A 21,971-nucleotide genomic window follows, 5' to 3' on the forward strand; every position below is an offset into this window, starting at 1 on the left:
CAGTGAGAGCACCCAGTCAGGGAAGCAATTCAATCAGACATGCTAAGGTTGTCTTTCATTTCATACTGAGCAAAGAGGAATGTTTATTCTGTACTGTGCACTTGCTGAATTTGTTGGCTGAATATTTCATACTGAATTCTGGTCTGTGCATTCAAGACATTCTGTCTTTTTCCTTCCCTGCTTCATTATTTCCCCTGGCTGCTTAGAGAGAGCTGCTGTGCAGGGTCCTTTGAGCTGGAACTTGTCTCGTGATTCATTTGATTTCTTCTGTTGACACTTCAAAATGGAATCTCTTAAAAGGAATAGAAAGAGCTCTATATGCCTCCTGCATTGCTTCATTCTTGCATTCTCACCCAAGCAGGGTCATGTATCTCTTTCTTGCCCTAGTCTAGATGCTCTGTTTTGCCTGTTTCTCCAGATCTCGTGCATGACAGCGTGTTGCTGCTGCATCTAGCTGTATGCAGCTCATGCTTTTCTCCTGAAATCTAATGAACTTCTATTAATGTAAAATCAATAGCAATTTGCCTTTGATGCTTTATCTTTCTAAACTGGTTAATGTCGTTGGTAAATATTCTCTCTTCTTTCTCCTGATTTCTAGGAAATTGAAAGGTGGATGTAGCATTAGAGGGCAGGTAGTTCTACCATATGTAAAGCTGTGGGCGAGGAGCAAGCCCTGTGCTTGCTCAGGGTGCCCACCAGACAAGGCACCCTTAGCTCTCATCTTCCGTGGGGTTTTGAGGTTTCTTCTCCTCCAAGAGGAGCTGTATCTTTTCAGCTTTGCTTACGTGATAACCTAGGGATGTGAGCAACATGTTCTGTGTGCTATTTGTGTGCATATTGCCTACAAACTGATGCTGAAGCCTCTGTTCCTGTGTGCCAGTCTCTTGATGCCATTTTCTCCAGAATGCATGCAGTTTCTCCAGGATCTCATTTGAATTCATTCATAAATATGTTTAGTTTGTGGTAGACAAACACTACTGCTATTGCTAAAAATGTGGAGTAAAGTGGTTTTTTTTTTATAAGTATTAGTAATATCCTTTCATTACACCAGCTGCTATGGGTGGGGAGAGGAGGGAGACACAAGCTATACCTGTATTATTTGGTCTAATAAGATATTATCTCTCTGCATGCGCTGCCTGTGTTTAACCTGTCACTGTTGTCATCTCAGTGCTTATTGAATACAACTGACAACTGTAAACTTAGTCATGTCTGCATGAAAGTATTTTATACAGGCTGTAATATATATCCAGATTGTAATATTAGGTTATTAACAGATAAATTGATATGAGTGGGTTTTTAGGTTAGCTTTAACAGAATTGTGAACTGAAATGAAAAGGCTTCTTGTATTCTAGGATGAGAGTCTGAGTGGAGAATGACGTCACTTTATTCTTCCAGAATAACTGGTAAAAATAGGTTCTTTGTAGACAAGCCACAGATGTTGAACTTTATAATTTCAAGGTCTTTTCAAGCGTCTTATGTCTGGAGCACGTAGTAAGTTTAGATTTATAGAGCTTAACTGTCTTTTTACTCCTTCAATAGATTTGACTGGGTTGCTTCCAGAGTGACCTTTAGTTTGGAATAGTGATGATGTTGGAGACTACATGGTGCTTCTAGGACTTTTTTCATGTGTATTTCTAAATATGGGAAAGAATACAGGTTCTTCAGTCTGTCAGACTGAAAACCAGCAGTTATCTAGAATGGCACACCACCTTGTTGTCTGAAAGCCTTGCTCAAATCCTTCATTTCAGTTCCATAAAGAATTTCAAGCCAAGGCTAAAGCTGTGGCTTTGGCCAACTCCTCTATCTGCTTTTGAGAGTAGGCAGCCTGGTAGAATATAGTTATGAAGGAGCTTGGAGACTGCGCTTTAACATCTGCAGCTTTTTCCCTTTCTGTCTTTTCTCTTTCCTCTCAGGACAATCTGTGTTGGGGTAGCTCCATTCAGTTCTGTCGTTGTCACAGAGTAGGAAGGTCTTTATTGTCTTGTCTCTATAAAGCAAGAAGGGCTTCACCTCGCATGCCTCAGAGCATCTTTTGGTGCTTTAACTTTTTGATTTCCTTTGAGACGTTCCTGAGCACCCAGACAAAGAGCACGAGCATGGTAGATACTTTTGCTGAGACCATGGTAGATGCTCTCTGCTAAGCAAGAGACTATTTCCACAAAAACAGATGATGAAAGCTGTGGAAAGCTTACAAGGTTCAGGGTCAGATTGTTTAGCTTTCTTTGTTAACTTTAAATCCTTACAGTTAAGGCATTTTCTGGGCTTGCAGTTTCTCAGATGGGCATCTTAAAGGGGTCTCTTCTTCATTAGTGAGAGTATCCACGGTGTCTGTCTTCTGCCATTCCTGGTTTCCTTACTGATGCTGTCTCAGCAAGTTTCCTCCAGTAGTCTCTTGCCTTAAAAGGTTCTACAATTGAAACCTGCCAGCTGACTGACACTTCATTGGAGCCGAATGTTTCACTTTTGGTTTCCTGAACGTGACTTCAGTTTATTTTGGAGAGTAGCATGGTTGATGTTCTTTCCCTCTTCTGCAGGTCAAGTGTTTGTGTTAGGAATCTGCTCTGTGCCATAATCAGTTATCTGCCTCAAGCTAGCATTTTGGTTTAACTTATTTTATATATTAAGTAGAAAAGTTCCTGGCTAGTTTGCTTAATGGCCCAGGTGGAAAGAGATTTTGTGAAGTGTGAGTGAATGAGGGGAGAAAGGTTTGAGAAATACTTACTGAAATATTTTTTTCCCTACACTTGTGAAGGAATTCCATGCTCATTTATAAATCCAGTTTCTGCCTTTTCAGTCTGTCTCTAGATCATTTGCTGGAGATGTGGAACAATTAAAGCAATTTGTAGAAATGCAATCACTTCACAATGCACCTGCTGTTTTCACTTAGCACATCAACTACTAAGAGCACACAGCAGAACTGACTTTTTATATTCAGTCTTTCTCTTTACTGTCCTCCTTTTCAGCTGTCCACTGTGCATTAATGTATTTCAGAGAGCTTTTTCCTTCCTATGACAACCTTCAACTTCTGCAAAAGAAACTCCATAAAGTAGCAATCTTTTTTTTTTTTTTTGGCAGTAGAGAGGAGAGTTTAGAATGGCTAAAGTTTTTGTGAGACCTGAAATAAGTATGGAGATTTTGATCTGCAGCTCCAGAACAACAGCTAAAAGCAATTCTGTCCTTATGGAAAGAAAAGTTCAGGGAATCCAAGGGGTAAAGAAAAAAGGTTACTCTGTAGTGTGACTTCATAGCTTAACCTGACATCCCACGCATCCAGAGGTGTCAAGTGCTCTGTTCTGATATGTTGCAGTGAAGGTTGGTAAGAGAGGTGACTTAATCGGTGATCACCTTTTGGTGTAGTGGTAGAAAAGTAGTGTATCCAAGCTGTGAGGTTTGTAAAAAGCAATTTGACTTTGTTTCCTTCTTACTGATGCTATCCAAGGTGTGTGTTTGAGGTTAACAAAAAATACATGGCAGGAGGTGGGAAAATAAATATGGGCTCTAATTGTCACATAAATGTTGATGGAAAGAGATTTTTAGAATCTTTGCACCTGTGGAAAAAGCAGTGATTTCTTTCTGGAAGTCTTGGATGGAAAGTTTGTCATCTGTCTGTCTTACCTGAGCTCCTACAAATAATATTCCTGTTGGTGTTTTGTTACTGAATTCAGATAAAGATATAAAAAGTGTTGTTATTAGTTGCATGTAGCTGCCTTTGTTGTTATTTTCTTCCCAGAGCCCTTTTATCTGTGCTTTTGATGCTGTCTCCTCTGCTTCTGTTTCTCAGTTCACATGGCTCAGCCTCATTGATTTTGATGAAGATGGACTTTCTAAAAGGACCTTCTTAAAAGTGGCTGAAAGCCAGACTGAATTTTGTGGAACTCGGTGGTCGCTTTGTTCTTTTTCACTCTGGTATAGGTGTCTGGAGCAGTTAGCACTGGGACATTGTTCCTAGATGCATAGCAATTTATGTTAATTATATTCATCATCTTAAAACACAGTAGCAGGCTAAGAATGCTAACAAGTCCAGGATGAATGGGAATGATACTGAACCTACTCTTTGAACTTCACTTTTCAAGGATTAGTGAGTGTCTTAGTTTGGCATATGACATACTTGTAGTAGCCTGCAGCTTCATTTTCCTTGTTCTTTTTATCTTTATCTTTTGTGACAGTCTTTTATATTCTCCTTATCTTGGTCTTAATGCCTAATAATACTGCCTGATGCAGTGACAGGGAATGACTACATGTATTTCCTTGGAGTATCACTGCAGGATATTGGTAACCTCTCCAGCATAATGCTGTGTGGCCATTAGGTCAGATTCCAGCAAGGCAAGTGTGGTGGTGAAGGAATAGCAGGGTGGTGAAGGAATGACTGCCTTTTGGAAGATGATAGTTGCCAGAAAAGCTCACATATTCCACACTGTGTGTTGTCTGGGCTTGTAGAAACAGTCTTGATGTCAAGATGGTATCCTTCATGCCAGTTTGTTTGTTTTTTTTTTCCCACTTAAGCTACTTTTAACCTGTGTTCATTGTTTTCCTTTTGCTTTTATTTTGTCTCTGTGAAACTCTTAAGTCAAACAAGGTCACCTCGTAAGTGATGTCTGGTGTTGATGAGAGTGATTAGGAAGCAAGCTGTTTTTAGTTTGTTGCAGGCTATGCAGAGCAGGCTGTGGTTAGCATTCTGCAAGCCTGTAGACCTGACAGATTAGGGTTGATTGTGCAGTTATGTTTTCATTTCTGTTTCTCCTGGAAGAGCAGTGTTGTGATGGTGCAATGTGGTTGGGTTTTTTTGTTTGTTTTGTTAGTGCTTGCTTCTGACCCTTTATTCCAGTATGGCAGTCCAATGGGGCAGCTGATGCATGTTTGCTCTACAAACTGTATTCATTTAGCACCAGTTGTGAAGTTTACAAGTGATTAGAATTAGCAGTAGCGATGCTTTCCCTTCTCACATTCATGTTCGAATGCTTGAAAATGCCCAGTAAATGGGTCTCAAAGGAAAGGTGGTTGTTATGTTGGATGCTCTATTATTTTTTCATAAAACATTGAGTGCTGGTTCATATAAACATATGATAGTTCCAAGCTGGGGCGCAGGGATTCTCTACCTTTGTTTGGCCTCAGTTTTGCTTTCCAAGGATTCAGTGTAGCTGTGGAGCATATCAGCCTTGTTCTAAAAGGTGCCATCTATTTGCAAACCCACCACACGGTGAGATGATTAGAACAGAGACAACTGCACCTAGATCAGAGCAAGTGCTTCATTGTGATTCAAAATTAGGCTTTCTCTGAAGCAATTAATCCTCAGCATTTAACAGGCAAGCGCTGCTGTTTCTCTTGACCAGGTGATAAATCCTCTCTTATGTGATGCTTGTCTGAAGCACTTGATCTTCTGAAGTGCCATTTTTAATCTTGTAAATACGTTTCCCCCCTGAACGGCCCTCTAAGAGGTAATCAAGGCTGGAGGTTTTGTTTCCCTCTGGTCAGGAGAGCCATTAGTAACACAGCAATCTACAGCACTACTGCTGCTTTATAGGAAGTTTTAGCTGATAAATGCATGAAAGTTTTCTCGGGTGTTCCCTTGAAAAGCTGTTAGTGAAAGACTGACATTTAAGCCTTCAAAAAAATATAGGAGAACAGAAAGGCACTATGTCTTGAGTGACTTACTTAACTTCTTTATCAACTACCATATTAAGTAGCTGCATTTCAAGTCTATTCTTCTAATTCCTGTCTCTCCAGCTGGGCAACGCTGCTCTTTCCAGTTCCTCTAATATTTTTATTCTTCAGTTTTGTTGGGCTTCCACTGTTACACCTGGGAATCCGTTCTATGGTCCAAATACATTTAGTGCTAGGAAAGGCTTTTTGTGTAGCAGATGCTGCTTTTGGCTTAATTTTTTTAAGTTCTTGTTTTATCTGCCTTAATTACTTCAATAATGGTCATATCCTTCAAAGATAAGTAGATTAATGTATACCTTTAATTTTTACTAGGTTATGTATATTATTTTAATTCTGTGTCTTCATAATTTTATTGTCTGTGGACATTAATACTTATTACAGGTTTTAGCATGCCCAGTGCTCCTTCCTTACTTATTTGTACCGATGTGTGGGGAAACAAAAATTTCTGCTCAGAAATAAGTCAGTTGTCTCGAGTCTTTTCTATTAAACATATTCCTGGTTTTAGGTAAGATACTGTTGTTCTCAGAAAAATAAATAGGGTGGGCCCCTTTTCCTAACATGGAGTGTACAAATTCTCCAGGACTTGAGGATTGTGAATAAAATAACATCTGCTAGATGGAAACTCCATGTTTTGAAAGACTCCTGTTACTGATCCAGGAGTTGTTACTCCAGCAGCGCTTTCCTTTCAGTCTCTTTCAGTCTTCTAGGATAGCTGTATCTCACTGAAATATACTGAATGTCAAGGTTTTGTTTATTTTGTGTTCACATCTCAATTTTGAGAAGTTTATTTCCTAGAAACGCTCACAGTTTTCCCTAACCTTATTTGCAGGAGATACTCAGGATCTTGAAAGATCAGGCAGAGAAAAACAAAAGTTCTACAATCAGGTGTTTTGCTGCTCCTCTGTTGTAAAGATAGTAGTAATTTACTGTCATAGTGCTCCCAACACTGTGCCTCTTACTCATCAGTAATGGTGCCGGAAAGTGGCTAACATGTTCTTGGAATCGCTACCAAACAGAACGTGTCCCCCCACCTTTTTTCCTCCTTATGCACCCTTTGTGGAAATGCACTACGTGCTTTGTCTTGTCCTTTGCAGCTCCTGGGAGAACACCCTTCCCAGGATATGTCATCTGTTTTAGTCTATATCTGCAGACAGTCCCATGAATTGCAACGTTTCAGGATCTGTTTCTTTCTGTCCAATTATGATGTCCTCCATGGACCCTTTCTAGAGGGTCTGGGGTCGGAGTTGACCAACCTTCAGAGCCAAATAACTGTGTTTTCTTGTAACCTCCTCTGAGCTCCTGATGTGATGTTTGTGCTACTCCTGCCCTCCTGCTGTTTCCTCTCTGGTAACCTCCTGTGGTCTTACACAACTGATAGCAAGTGCACGGAGATACCCAGTGTTTGAAGTACCAAGGAATTACTATTTTTTTGTTACATGAATGGTGTCGCATCAAAATCCAGTTTAAAGATATTAGCAGGTGCCAGTTAAGCAGTTACTTCACATTGGAATTAAGTGTCTAACTTCTGCAATAGAAATTGATTTAGTGCTTGATGGGATCACATGAAACACTATAAAATGCTGAAAATATGGAACAATTGGCTTGGTCTGGCATAATTTGATTCTTTTGCACTTGCATGGCTTACTGGTGCTGGCTCTGATAATTAAATGGTTTTTCAAAATGGTCATTGTTGACCTAATTCTGTTGGCAGCGTAGTCAGTGGGAGTTTTAATGTTGACTACAATGGGAACAGTTAGACCAACAGATTGCATTAGAAATCCCATGCTGTGTGTTTAATTTCACTTCCTAATACAACAATCTCTAAATATTAAAGACTACTCTTGCCAAGATAGAGAAGCAGAACATAGCTGTGTTTTTTCCTTTTCTGACTATCTTGGCTATCTTCTGTATCCACTCAGTTATTAATGCGGTAGCCAAGTTACCAGCTGAAAGAAGAGAAAAGCTACCTTTTCCTCCAAACTAGAATGCCAAGCTTTGCATCTCTGACTCTGCTTTCACAACCATCATTTTCACTTGGTTGTATCTACATGTATGTTGGTCAAGTCTTTTTTTTCTCAGAAAGCAAACTAAACAGTAGCAGAAAAATACCGAGAAGTTACCCAGTTCAAGATGAACATTCATCCTTCTTGTGTCCTACTACAGCTCCACAAACCTCCTCGAATGTATGGGAATGTTTCTTCCTTTTCCTGCTCCATTCTGTGTTTGTGTTAATGCTGTTTTTCTCCTTCCAACTCTTACTCTCTGTATTGCTGTTTTGATTTGTCCCACGCTGGTGTCTAAGCAAGTTATGAATAACCTGAATTTGGGCCAGACCTTTAAAGTTAATTTGACCAGTTGTTGGTTCTTGCAGTTTTCCTCTGGAGAGAAATTAGTCTGTTTGCTGGTTGTAGTAAGAAGTCTCCCTTGTAGCCTTATGTACTTTTAACTTCTGATTCTTTCCCTGCACCTTGCTTAATGGATTGCTTAGGTCCTTCATTGTTTTTCACTGAACTTTCCCTGTGCCATTCACTTTTGCTGGTACACTTATAACAAAGGATATTCCAAGAGATTTTTTAGCCTTGTTATAGCACTCACCATGTCACATTTGTTTCATTTGTGCAAGGAAGCTGTTGGGTTGCTTTACAGAAGAAGCTTGTGTACACACCTGCTGAGGGATCTGCATTTTCAGGTTATGTTAATTGAACTAGCCACTGCAAATCATTAGCTAAATGAGTCTGCAGGTAGTTGACACTAGATAAAAAGTAGAGCTTTGATCTTCTCTAGTATCTCAGAGAACTTTGTTGGAAGCTTTTTGTTTCTTGCAGGAGTGCTTCACTCTGGCACTGCAGTCGTGCTAACATCTGCTCTGCTCCCTCTGTCAGCAGGCTGTACGTGGTACAGAAATAACACAAAGTGCCACCCATCTCCACTGGTCTGTAGGGTTTTTTATTTTCCTTTTTAGAAGGTGCAGAAATAATCTTCAGCTGGTACCAGGGTATTATCAGCTCTTCCAGCTTTTCAGCAGTAGATGCTTAAAAACAATCTTACATGGCATTGGGCATAGGAGTTTAGATATAAATGACTGTAGATCAGTGATTCAGAGTAATGTTTGGTAATATGCCTCTTTCACACAGACATTTAAGGGAGCGAATCTTACGATTCCATTATGGTATGTAGAAATTTTAGTATTCTCACAGGTTAGTCACCGTTCCAAATGCTGTTGTTTGAATTATAGGGTGTAGTGGTAGTTGGGGGGTGACTTTTATTATTATTATTTGTTTATTAAGGGGATGTTACAAAGAGATTACTATCTCTTGAGTTGCTAGGGTCTCTATGCCATGGTGAAAACTGAAGCAAGTCTAGTCTGTATTTTTTTTTCCTCCTTCAGGCTTTGTGTACTGGGAGGGTGTATGAATGGTGAAAGGGACAGTAAAGGAGTTCTCCTATCAGAAAGTCTAGTTCATTAGACTGTGTGTCCTAAAATATTTTTTATGGATGCTAAGAGCTTTGGCTAGTGGCATTTTAAAAAACTCAAATCACTTGCTTAAGGTCTCTTGCTTTGTGCTGTGGGAGAGTTTGCACCTTGCCTTTTTTGTCTGTCTGCTAGAGCCAATTCCTCATTCCTTTTGAAAAGTGCTGTAGAGATTCTCTTTAAATGGGTAATTCTGCAGGGTGTAGTCCTATTTTTGTTCTTACTGTTGTTATTTATCACTTTCAAAAGCATCTTCTAATTCTAATAAATGTCCAAAGCAAATGTAAACCTTGAAAACCATTTTGTTTCTGTTCTCCCAGGCTTGTATATCAGCGTATCAGCATAGTTTAAAAAACTGCTATGTGAACTCATAAAAAATACAGATATATATATTTCTTGCCTGACTTTCACTAGCTCTTAATGTGTGTGGTGGGATCTGGAACATGACACTTCTTTTCCCCTTTAGCCTTTTCTCTTTTATCAGGAAAAGTTGATATGTCAGCACTTGACTTCTCAGTATTTTTCCTGTTACTGATCTGTTCCCTAATAGAGTGGAGGACTCTGATAAAAGAACAGCAGCAGCCTTTACTTTGCTAATTTCAGGAAGCCTGTTGGCTTCACAGAAACCTCAGGGAAAGGTGCAGCTTTGGCTGTGAACTGCAAATGCTGTGTCTGCAGTGGGAGGAGAAATGGGAGCTTTTAGCTTTGATTCAGGTTAGGTTTTGGTGAAATAGCTTGAAATGCTAATGAACTTTGCAGAACAGCCTCTGCTCTTGTGTTCCTGGTTCCTGAAGCGTGTGGGAAACAAGCACGCAATGGAGTTTCTTCTCAGCGCACGTTTTTTGCTCTCAGACTCGAAGAGGAAGGGGGGGGGGAGACACACCACCACCACAAAAAAAGGCAGCAAAACAAACAAACAAGAACAACAACAAAATACAACTGACAACATGCACAGCTTGCTGGAGTCAATTAGGAATGTGCTGCTGATGTGTTGCGTAACAAATACTTAGTTTTCTAATGATTCTAAAGCTCTGCAAATAATATTCTCCCCACAGCTGCCTGGGAAAGAGGCAAGTAGAGCTGCAGTCAGATAGAGATCTAGAATGCAGGGACAACAGACTTGCTGTTTGTGCAAGGTCACACAAATTTCTGGATGGAGTAAATCTTTGCAGAGGTCTGTTTCAGAGCTGGAGATAGTGATGTAGTTTCATTATTTTCCTTGCAGTTTTAGGACTGTATAATTACAGACCCTCTGTGACCTATGAATGTGGTATCATGAATTTTGCTTCTTGGAGGTTTTTCAGTCTGGTCTGCTGCTTGATGTTGGGTTGCTATTGCCAAAATCAGATTGTCAATTGTGGCTTTGTCTAGCTCTGGCTTGAGACTTCCAAGGTTGGCAATTCCACAGGTGCTCTCGGTGACCTATTCAGTGGTGCAGTGTCCTGGGGAAGAAGGCTTTCCTGTGCCTACTTTAGGAAAACAGATTCTAGACCCTTTCACATCCCCCAAGGCACAGCTCTTTATTGTGAAACGGGATGAGAGGTTTTTGAGAAGTTATGTTTTTTGTCTGATACCATCACCTAACATTTGTGATTTCACTGGAAAAGCTTGTGAAAGGTGAGATGTATCGTAGCCTGTAATGGCACGTAACCAGGACCTTGAAGGAGGGAGTTCAAAAGGATAGTTTGCAGATGATGATCCTTTGACAGCATTCCTAGAAATGAACAAATGAAACTTAGCAGATCTCTTTGACTAGCAGAAAGTTTTCATCAGGACTATGGCATGCATGCTTTTTCTCTCACAGTCCAAATTGTAAGGTTTCTGGTCTATTTGCTTGGGTACCGACACTAATTTATTGACTGATTTTGTTGATACTTTTGAGGCACCCTCAAACAATGAGGTAAGTGGATGTTAGGCTACCTGCATGCAAACCTATCAGGAGTTTTTGGTAGAGTAAGTCGCGTGAATTTGGAACTAAAGCATATGACTTCTGCAAGAGAAGCATTAAAACTCAGTCAAGAGGAGTAGTTGACATGACCTGTGTGGGGTTTTTTGGTTGGTTTGTTTTCTGGATAAGGTTCCATTGCATAGTATTTTTAATGTGCAATATTTTTTGTTTTTCTTTTGTTGAAGGGACAATGGAGACCGATCTCGGCACCGAGCTCCCCGTAATGCCCGCATGTCTGCACCGTCTCTGGGGCGCTTTGTCCCAAGGTAAGGTTTGTACACACAGCTGTATAAGGGTGTGAAAATCTTTGAGGTACCAGTTGCAGTACAGCTCTGTGGTACTTTCAGATGGATTTCCTTTCTTGCACGAGGCTGCTATTTTCTTGGTTTGCAATATCTGGAACCCCAGAGGTGGCATGTTAGCGTGACCAGCTCACCCTGTGACATTTTGAAGCACAGCATGGTCTTAGTGCTTCTTACGTGCATGATGGAGCTATGGTTTGAAGGCGGAGTAGGAGAAAAGAACCTGATGGGAGATTCTCAGTGAGACCTGCTGGTTTGAGATTAGAAAGCTGTTGTAGGAGGTAAAGGATTTGTTTAATGGTGACTTCACAGCCACATTGATCAGAGGAGGATCTAACCTGTAATTTGCCACTCATTTGAAGCCATGAAGTGGCTGGCTAAGCAAAAGAGCCCAGTCTTCTGCTATAGTCGGCTGGAATTTAGTCAGGTTTCCTCAAAGTAATTGTAGTTGCTGTCCAGGGCTTGTAGCATACTGGGATGTTTTTTCCCCATGTAAATTTACTCTTTCTTTTGCAGACGCTTCTTGTTGCCAGAGTACTTGCCTTATGCTGGGATTTTCCACGAAAGGGGACAGCCTGGTTTGGCCACCCATTCCTCTGTCAACAGGGTTTTGGCAGGTAATGAGATTTCCTTGTTTGCAGTTGTTGTGTATATTAGCGGTGTTTTTCTTGTGAATCTGTGCAGAAGAGAACTGATTGGGACAAGACTAATTCCAGCTTTGGAGATGCTTTTTAAGTCTCTGAAACAAAAGAAAGGCCTGTTAGGGTGATGTGGTAAGCTGTCATTCAAGTGCTTGGCGCTGCAGATTCCATACTTCAAACAAATGTATGGGATTTTCAGCATGAATTGGGGAGGGGTGCTGTTAACAGTTCTCCCTTTGTTTAGCTTCCTCCCCTATTCCTAGATGTCTTTTACTTAACAACCTGACAGGCTAATGATAAGCTTGCTGCAGGTCCTTCTAATTGAATTATAGGGTGCCTTGTTCGTGTTCTGGCTGGCAAGATGCACACAAGGCAACGTGGGATTCAATTAGGATCTTAATAAGTGCGTATTAAAACTAGGCTGCCACCACATACAGTGCACAGGCATTTGGGAGCCTTAAAGGGCAGGCGGAGGCGGGAGGGGACATGGAGGAGGGAGCAGGAGTTATGGCACTCTGGCAGTTCATGAATGAAATGGCTTTGGATAACATAGTTCTTGAGGGTGCTTTTTTGGCTGGGTCCGAGATTCTCTCCAGTGCAGGGGGGAGTCATTTTGGTGCTTGGGGGAGAATGAGGAAAGGGGTATGGACAGTTAAGTTGGGATGTGCTGCTTTCCTTTTTGTAAGCAGTCACAGGAACATCAGTTAGAGGACTGCTGTAAGGTCTCTTGAGAGTCTGTGTGACCCTTTTCCTTATCCTAAAGCACGATCAACTATGCCTAAACCATTTTGAACAGGATTTATCTAACCTGCTCTCATCAGCCTCTGCTGGATATTTCCTAAACAATCTGGGGTGGAGCCGTTGTGGTTTTTTTGCATGGCTCATTTAGGATGACGGTTCTCTTGTCTTTTGATTTCTGGCTTTTAAGTGCCAGAAGCATCTCCTGGATTTTTGCGTCTCTGGATGTTTTGTCTGAGTGCATGTATGGTTCATAGACCTTGTTGCAATAATAGCAAAGAAATTAACCAAAGGCTAGGCTCCAAAGCACCTCTGCTTTTTTTTCTTAGGAAGCAGTGGAACTAGCCTGAAGCTTTAGCTGACGCATGTACTTTCCCATGCTTGCTGCCTGTGTGGGCTTTGGTTGTTGGCACGTGGAAACAGCACACTGGCAGATAATTACTTGCTGCCAGGCAACACTGCAGATCTTTTCTGTGGCCCAGCTTTACAGGAGACACCTGCCTTCAACCCTCTTCCAGCCTTCCTCACAGTTTGCCTGTTCCTTAGTGCCTGGGAAACAGCCCGGCTTTTTTTTCTTGCACATTTTAGGGAATTTGAGCCCCAAAATGCACACTTTCTGTTTCTTGTATGTATGCCAAGATTAACAAAAGATGGAAGAAGTTATAGTCATGGGGCTTCCAACCGACATCACCTATCTTTACTGTATGGCACTGTGCTGAACATACTTAAGAAAAGGTTGTTGGCTCCTGTTACGATTCTTCACGCTGGAAATGAATGGGATTCCACAGTAAAGACTTTATTGACTTAAATATTAAAAGAATTAATTCTCCTAATACAGCAGTTCCTTGTCATAATTTTGTTTCAACATTCTGTTTATTGTAGTCTGTTACTTACGCTTTCAGCTTTGAAAATGTTTTGCACTTGCGTTCACGTAATGTGTTACAGAAACCAGGAAAGTTGAAGATGTAAATATTAGGTGGAGGTGTGAAGGATGAGAACTGGAAAATGAGGTAGTGGTGGGATAGAGAATTTTGTGTGTTTGTTAGGTCAGTTGGCAGCATTGGCAGTTTGGATGTTTTGTTTTGGAGCTGTTGAAGGTTGCAGTGCTGATAGTATGCCTTCTTTTCACTTAGCCTCTGCCAAAGCTTCTTTCTTCACTACCATAGTGGAAAAACATCTACTCAAGCTCAAAAGTACTTTAACCCCTGGCCTGGCAGTTATGGGTGAGGTTGCCAGCCTTGGCTGAGGAAAAATCATCTTCCACTTAATACAGGCTAATCTAAGCTTGAGTGCCTTAAATTGTTTCATCTTACTGTATAACTCTGAAGTGACGGCCTGGATATGTTTTAAATGCACAAATGCCAAGTGCATTTCTTATGCAACCTCTACAGGATTAGAGAAAAAGGTGCCAAAAACCATATTCCTAACCTGACAACTTGCTCAGATGGGCAATAGACTTCTGTGGTCACGTATCAGTGAGAGCTGTTATTTGGAGAGAAGTAAGGAATTGATTATACTTCTCCTGTCCCTTGCCCCATTTATTGCTATATGAGGAGAGGAAATAAAAGAAGTAGACAGATCTCAAGGGTTTGTTATTTACTTCGTGGTGTGCTGACTGAATTTCTTAATGTCAAAGCTCTTGCTGTCAAGTTTTGTACATACTCTAGTTTCAGATTTCTGCTTTGTATGAACAACTTTCCATTATTCAAGTATCGTTCTCATGCAACTGTTACATGCAATATCTCCATGCTAGGTAAGACTGTCTTATGAATAAATTTGTAGAGCAATCTGTTTTAATGAGCCACCAAAAATGAGTTATCTAAGCAGATGGGCTAGTACAACAGCGTAGATTTGGCAGCATGGCTTTGTTAGTACGGCAGGGCTCTGAGATGTCAGGCAGGGCTGAGGTCAGGGTTAGAGATTGCTTTGTACAGGTCAGGGACGTGCACCTATGCCTGCTCCAAAGCACTTCCAGGAGAAGGTAAGGAAAGGTGGCAACAGATGGATAAAGCAGGTGGGAGTTCAGGGCAGAGGAAATGAAGCGATACTAGTCAACACGACAGACAGATAATCTGCGTGCCAGCAGCCTAATTTGCATGTAGCATTGGAACAAAACCGAGTCCCGGTAGCATCCTGCCCATCTCATCTATGGGTGTACTGGTTCGGTGCAGACTGAACAGTCAGCAGACACGGTACGCTGCATCACTGTGCTTTGTGGCACCAGGTAAGACATTGTGCAAATATTTATTACATCAACATTGCTACCTTTAGCATTCAAACTTGTAATCACACCAAAAAGTGTTGGTAGTTTGACAAGTTATATTTTCCTGTAAAGTCTCTCTTGATTGGCAGTAATTACACTGTCCTCCTTTATTAACTGAGTCTCTTATCAGCTTTTTCATTATTTTGTCTGGAATCAATGTCAGGATGACAAGACTGACATGTCTCATCCTATTTCAACCTTTTAAAATACTGGTATAACACTAGCATATTTTTCAGTCTTCGGCATTCCCCTTTTATTTCAAGACTCGTCAAAAAACTGGGAGTTCATTTGGCAGCTCTTCTGAAGCTCTTGGTGGTGTGGGCTGTAAGGTGCCCTCTGGATTGTCCTCTCCTTGTTGAACTGCCGTAAGTGGTGGGGTTATGGCCTCCAAGGAAACATCCATAAAGTGAAAACTAGTCAAATTAAAAATATATATATTAAAAGTTGGTGAAAGCAATAAATGCATTTTGGCATTCTCATCCGATAGAATTGGCCAATTGCATGCAGTGGAATTCAGCATCTTGGGACTGTTCGTCTTCTAGTCTAGCCAGCAGAGTACATTTTTCTTTTTTCTTTTTCTTTTTTTTTTTTTTTTTCATTATAGGCATGTGTGCTTCCTAGGAGAGAGCAAAGAGCTGTTCTGTGGGATGAGGTTACACCTTTCTTGATGGGATTTAGTACTCCTGCAGAGTTCAGCATTGCAACATGCCTGACTCTGGATCAAGGAAGGCACAGCTCTGTATCGTTTACCACCTCCTACTGCTTTTTTCTTTTCTTGAGGTTGAGTACTTCTGCCCACAATTTTCTTTGCAAATTTCTTTGTCCTAAGTCACACTGTGAGCAGGACACTCACCTCATTATTTGAGGGCCAAGCTGTGCATGTTTTTTGTCTTCTAGTAGTAGACAAATGTAGGTCTTAATACATTATTAAAAATGAGTAAATATAACCCTAAAAACCTTCATTCCCACTAAAGTACTTCTGACCTCTTGTTCACCTGTATGAGCTTTTTCCTTTAGGCTTTGCAGTAATTATCTGACTACTTTAGGATGGACAAAAACTTGCTTGTGGTGGTATAGTAGAACGAAGAACGTTTTGATTTCAGTTCAGTGCAAGCGCAGGGGAAGAAAATCAGTGTTTGCCGAGGAACGTTTGCTCGAAGCCTGAAAAGTTGACACAGATACCAGTTCATGTTCCTGTTACTCAGCAGGAGACCATCATATGTAAGTTTACTGGAAATGCTTCAGTCTCACCTTGCTTTGGTGTAATAGGCATCTTGCGGAGATGTGCATCTCAGCAAGTAAAATATTTTTTTTCTTGTATGGACACAGATTGTGTGTCTGTTCTAGCTCTGCCACCAGATTTTATCTGTTCAAATGCAGTCCATCACAGTTGCTCGAAATCTTCTACCTCGTGGAGAGATCCAGACTCAGCATGGCTTAGGGGCTGAATGATGCAACACTGTACATTTAGTTGTATACAGTTGTATAGTGGTTGCTATTTCAGGGCAGTAGATTCAGACTAGAGACAGAATGCTAACATGTTTCAAAAAAAAGCTTGATATTACAGGTTTTTCTACAGCTTATACTTATTCAGCGTATTGCTTGCTACAGGAGGGGTAATATTACAGCTTTGGACATCTCTACTTAAGTTGCAAACAAAGCTATGCAATTCTGATTGTGATGTTTATCTTTTACATTGAAATAGGGCTGAGGCTATAGGTGAAACTAGGACTCAGTCATCTTTAAACTCAGTAACATTGGAACATTGCCTTTGCTTTGGGATGTTGAACTTCCAAGTGTAATGTCCAGGTGATGTTTGATGTTTTCCAAAAATCACATGAGCTATCCCATTATTCTGGAATAATTCCTGAGAGAATTCCAGGCTGTGCATCTTCAAGTGAGGTAGGACCTCAGCTTCTTGTTTCTGTACTTCTGCCAGAAACTACTAACAGTTGCTAGAGCATTTGAAGTTTCATTGAGATAAAAACTAGCTAAGATGGTGGATAAATGTCCTTTGGTGGATAAATGTCCTTCTGTAACAGGAAGACTTATTTGAGAGCTTGATAGTTATCCTAATAAGGATTAGGGTGATGACCTTTCACCAGTCAAATTTATAAACCAGACCCGCTAGCTATGATGCCTCCTGGTGTGTGTTCCAAATCTGTTACCACTGTAGTTGTGTTAAGGGCTCACTTGTTCACATACAAGTCAATGGCTCTAACCCAAGGCCAGTGAAAATGGGTGTTGATAAGTCCCCAGTATCTATAACTGGGAAGACTACTGGTTGCTGCTGCTACTAGAATTAGCCCAGAATTCACTTCTGCTCTAATGATGAAAGTGGTTGTGATGAGAGGCTGCTTTGGTTGCCTTAGAAACAAAACCAGGCAGATTCTGTGGTTCCTCTGGCATCACAGGTGTGAATTTCTCCCATGGTTCAAGTCTCCTTGACCTAATGCTGTTCTGTCGCTTCAAGTGTCATAGTGAGCTGTGAATTCTGCTCTGAGATGCCCTCACCCTTCAAATGTGCTTGCAGCGATGCAGAGCTGTACAAGGTAGGATGGAAATAGAAGACTCAAGAACTCCAAAAGGTCAGCAGGAGTTGATGGGAAAATATATCTCTCCTTTCCTTGTTCCCTTGTTTCTCCTCACTATTAGCAAGTATGTAGTTCGCTTTCTCTGAGAAGGCTTGTGCACATTTTCCACTTTCCGCTCTGTACTGTAGCTAGTTCATGCATCCACAGTTCAGCACTACAGCCTCTCTTCTTTATATTTCTGTGTGAGAGGCTGTACTTCCACAAAAATTACAAGCAATTCTCAAGCCTGTCATGAAGGTGACAAGTATCTATAGCTCTCCAGTCACAAAAGAACTTGAGACATGTTTTAAGCTTATGTTGTTCAGTGACTGCTGACATTGACTATGGAGAGACCACAAAGAATAAAGTGACTCAGAAGTTTGCATCTTTTCATTTTAAGCAGTATCCAACAGATACACAGTGCATAGAGAGCCAGCCACACAGGTATGTTCGTTGATTGTATTGCACTACAGATCTGTCTATTGTGAAGACAAAGATGAGATCAAGATTCTAATCCAAATTAATGTAGTTGTCTTAAATGAAGAGGCAGAAAAGCAAGCTAACAAGAAAAAGCCAGTGATGGAGAGCTGTGAGTTAACTGTATCTTAGTATTAGATCGGTCATTGACTTCTTTACAGATTCTGCAACAGTGGCTACAAGGCAATACCACATCAGGACTGTGGTCAGAAAGTAAGCTTCTTGGTAAATATTCTTCAAATGAAATCCCTCTTGCAGAATGTTGGAATCAATTTGTTTTCACTTAAAAAACAAAACAAAAAAAACCACCACCTAGAAACCAACTGGTATCAAGTAAGTATTTGTGGCTATGTAGGGGTCATATAGCTGATCCATAGATGCTGTGTTCTCCCTAGCAGGTCCATCTTTATAGTACACCAGTCATTTCATTTCTCTCTGTATTGCAAGACACTCGTGAACTCGTTCTTTGTGGCATTGTGTTTTAATTGACAGTCCAGCTGCTCCTTTTCTCATGCAGTAACTTGTGTCATTGGCTCAATGGAGGCTGAAAGGTAGTTGGTATTGTTAGTATTTGGGTGACCCCCAGGCCATCTCTCTCTGGAAATACAAGTCCTGTGCAAGGACCCCACAGAAATTCCCAAGCTGGTGGCATTGGTTTTAGTGCAGGTAAATGCTGCTCTGAGCAGAAGGGGATCTAGTTCTGACTAGCTAGACATCTCCTGAAAGGGCACGGTAGATAGTGTTGAAGAAAGCTATTAATATGCATTAATGTGATAAAAAAGGTTGTGTGTTGTTTCCAGTTAGCCTTTCCCTCCCATCCAAAATGTCAAATTCCACAGTGAGAATCTGTGCAGTTACTCATCCTCATTTTGATGTCCACTTCTGCTGTATACTGTCGCATACAAAAAGCATAGGCAGCAAGAAAGTGTCAGGACACTTCATCTGCTGGAATGGAAGAAGATTAATCTGGCTGTCTGCTTGTAAGCCCTGCTTGCTCAATGTCTCTGTTTACTTGTTTCTTCCATTTAGCAGCAAAGGTGCTTGTGGGCACGGAGACTTTTGTTGTCAGCTGTGAACAGATCCAGTCTGAAGTTTTTGACTGGGGCATTAAGAACACAGAGTCCTAGAGATTGAAGGGCAGAGGGGAGTGAACTTGCATCAGAATAAAAAGGATAATCATTTTAAGAGAGAACCTTTGTAAGATGCCCCTGTTCGATTCCAGAGACCAGAGCACTCTCAAGGCTTGTGTAGAATCTCCAAAACCAGTTTAATTTCTAAATAATCTTGTAGTAATGTATTTATATATCAGTGTCTTTATACAGTAAGAGCTGCCTCTTCTCACTTGAGAGCTGGCGATGGTCAAAATGCCTCTTAAATATTACACAGTAAAGGTGCAACTGAAGAGTCAAAATACTGCTATTAGTGTTTTAAAGCTTGCTCTTGCTCAGTCCTTTTTTTCTTGTCTTCCCTTTATGCTTTTGTAGCTCAACCCGCAGTTCACCTCAATCTGTTAAGTTTGGGAATGTGTTAATTGAGAGGGAAAATGAGTCAACTGGAAATAAGAATCCACAGCTATGTACACTGTGGGGGGTATTTACACTATAATTTTTTGGGCATCTGACTTGGGAGACTAAGCTTCCTATATAGTTAGAGAGGCTTTTGCTCTGATTCATCATCTGAAAGGAGCTGAACTTAGGTGCTCTGAATCTTACATGGAGCTGCCAGTCTCTCTATCTCCGATTATATAAGGAGCTTGGGAAGAAGAGTACCTTTCTATTGTGGGTACCTTTAGATGCATAAAATTAGGCTGGTTGCATCCTGCCCTTACAGCGGGGTGCAGAGAGAATGATACCTAGAAGAGGAGCAGAAGGGATGAAATGAAAGCAGCAGGGGTGGGATAAGAAACTAATAAAGAAGGAACTTGGAGAGAAGGAAAAGCAGCAGCTGTCTTGCTTATATAGAGCATGTTCCTTTTTTTTTTGTACTTTGCTTCCAGAGGTTAAATACTGCTTGGCAGAGCGGTAGTGCCAAGTAATTCAGCCTACAGTGACAAGGAAGGTTGGACTAGATGATCTCCGGAGGTATTTTCCATCACTGAGCTTCAGGGATTTTCTGATTTGAGAGCTCAAGAGCAGAGAAATTATGCTTAGGTTCACTGTAGGTAAGAATGGAGTTTCGGTAGAAGCAGACAGTGCAGCTGCTTCTAGCTGCATGTGTTGGGATAGTTTGCTGAGCCTGTTGTAAAACCTTGTGGTGACTGTTACTGCAGAAATGGCTCTTTCAAGGTTTGTCTGAGAGAGCAGATGTTACTGGAGAATGCTTTGTTACTGGCTTGCTATGAAGATCCTCATTTTGTGCCAAGAGTCTCTCCTTTTCGCTTCCTTTTGGTAAGCTGAACCGAAAAGCCCAAAACCTTTCAATCACCTGCTTACATAGTGTACGTGTCCGTAGAAAAAGCATGGATTAGCTGCTGTATGTTAAAAGCATAATTTATAACGTTATTTGCAAGCGTAGATTACAATGAGTCCAACTTTTCCAGTCAGAGTGAGTACAGACCACTTGTCTTACAGGATATGCTTGATGAAGCCTTAGGTGTCAGGGGAATTTTGGCTAGGATCTGGAAATGTGACTGGACTGAGATTAGCACTGGTTGGGAAGATCTGCATTTACTCAAGTGTGACAGATGTTGCCTGTGACTGGCTGCGTTTCAGGAGTTGTGGAGATGTTTTTGATATGGTGCCCTTGGTTATACTGCCCCATGAGAGGAGGTTCTGCTGCTGAAAATGTGTATGACTCTGTCCTTCCCCATCCTCCACGTGACAAAATCCTATTAAAGGGTTAAGAGGTCCCAAATGCAGAGCCCTGAAGTACTGATGACACTTGTGCCATCCTGTTAGAAGGATGATTACCATGATCGCTTCCCGGAAGAGATGAGGGATGTGACTGCACAGTGGCTGTTCCCAGCTCCCAGCCCCGGTGGAGGCACAGCTCAAACAGGAGCAGTGTGGTACTCCAACCCCTGAATTAAGCTGAAACAATTTGGAGGTTAAAGGAAACCATTTCTATGGAACAACCCTAGGCCAGAGGCTTCAAAGAAGCCAATTGTTAAGCTCAGCTAGCAGCCTCTAGTTCAGTGGTACTGGTCTATTGCTGTCGGCCTTTCAAAGAACCGGGACTTTAGGATCTTGCATCAATCCGTTTCTGACTGCAGACACTAAAACATGGAGCGTGACAGAGGTAATTTCCATCTGTTTGTTTGGAGGACAGATCTGCCCTGCAGAGGCTTCCTTCCCTGTGATGATCTAAGCGATGGGATGAGTAAATGGGTGAGTGTGAGGTTAGGTGCCTTGAGACAAGTTGTGTATCACATTTGCAGGGTGTGAAGTCTTGTTCTGGGCAAAGTATTAACTCAGAAAATGTTTTTGGGAGGGGGAATTGCATGTGAACCAAGGGAACATGAATTCTTATGATGACATAAATATAGATCTAAGGCCTTACATAAAGCAAGCAATACCAGAGCATGAAACTGTTGTTTCATTTCTATATGGTCTTAGTAATTCTGTTTCAGATGCTCTGCAAATGCACATGCAGCTTTTGTGTCTGCACTTTGGAAGGGCTCAAAATTGATACAGGAAGAATCTGCTGATTAAAAACTTCAAATATAGAATGACATAAGCTTAATGTACTTCACTAATCAAAGAAGTAGTAGGTAGAAGTTTTTACTTGGTTGGTCTAGATATATCTAAGCGGGGGAAAGATTTCTGAGAGAGCACCCTTTAACAGACAAAATGAATAAAAAGATCCAGAAGCTTATGGCAGATCTAGACTTGAAACAAATGGCAGATGTTTGGTCATGGTAAAGTTGTTTTTTTTTAATTTATTTCTTAAGGTCTTGC

At 41.0% G+C, this 21,971-nt stretch overlaps 1 protein-coding gene across 2 annotated transcripts in view; it reads left to right on the forward strand.

Moving 5' to 3' along the window:
• AMBRA1 (autophagy and beclin 1 regulator 1) overlaps positions 1–21,971 on the forward strand; it is a 127,877-nt gene that overhangs the window by 39,781 nt on the left and 66,125 nt on the right. Inside the window, exons 10-11 of one of the 2 annotated variants that reach the window (XM_032188898.1) lie at positions 11,264–11,347; positions 11,900–12,000. In XM_032188898.1, the coding sequence (XP_032044789.1) occupies positions 11,264–11,347; positions 11,900–12,000 (185 nt within the window). The remainder of the gene's footprint in view (positions 1–11,263; positions 11,348–11,899; positions 12,001–21,971) is intronic. The other variant, XM_032188899.1, reaches the window with a different exon arrangement.

Source organism: Aythya fuligula, chromosome 5, assembly GCF_009819795.1.
Source record: "Aythya fuligula isolate bAytFul2 chromosome 5, bAytFul2.pri, whole genome shotgun sequence".
NCBI classification, from domain to species: Eukaryota; Metazoa; Chordata; class Aves; order Anseriformes; family Anatidae; genus Aythya; species Aythya fuligula.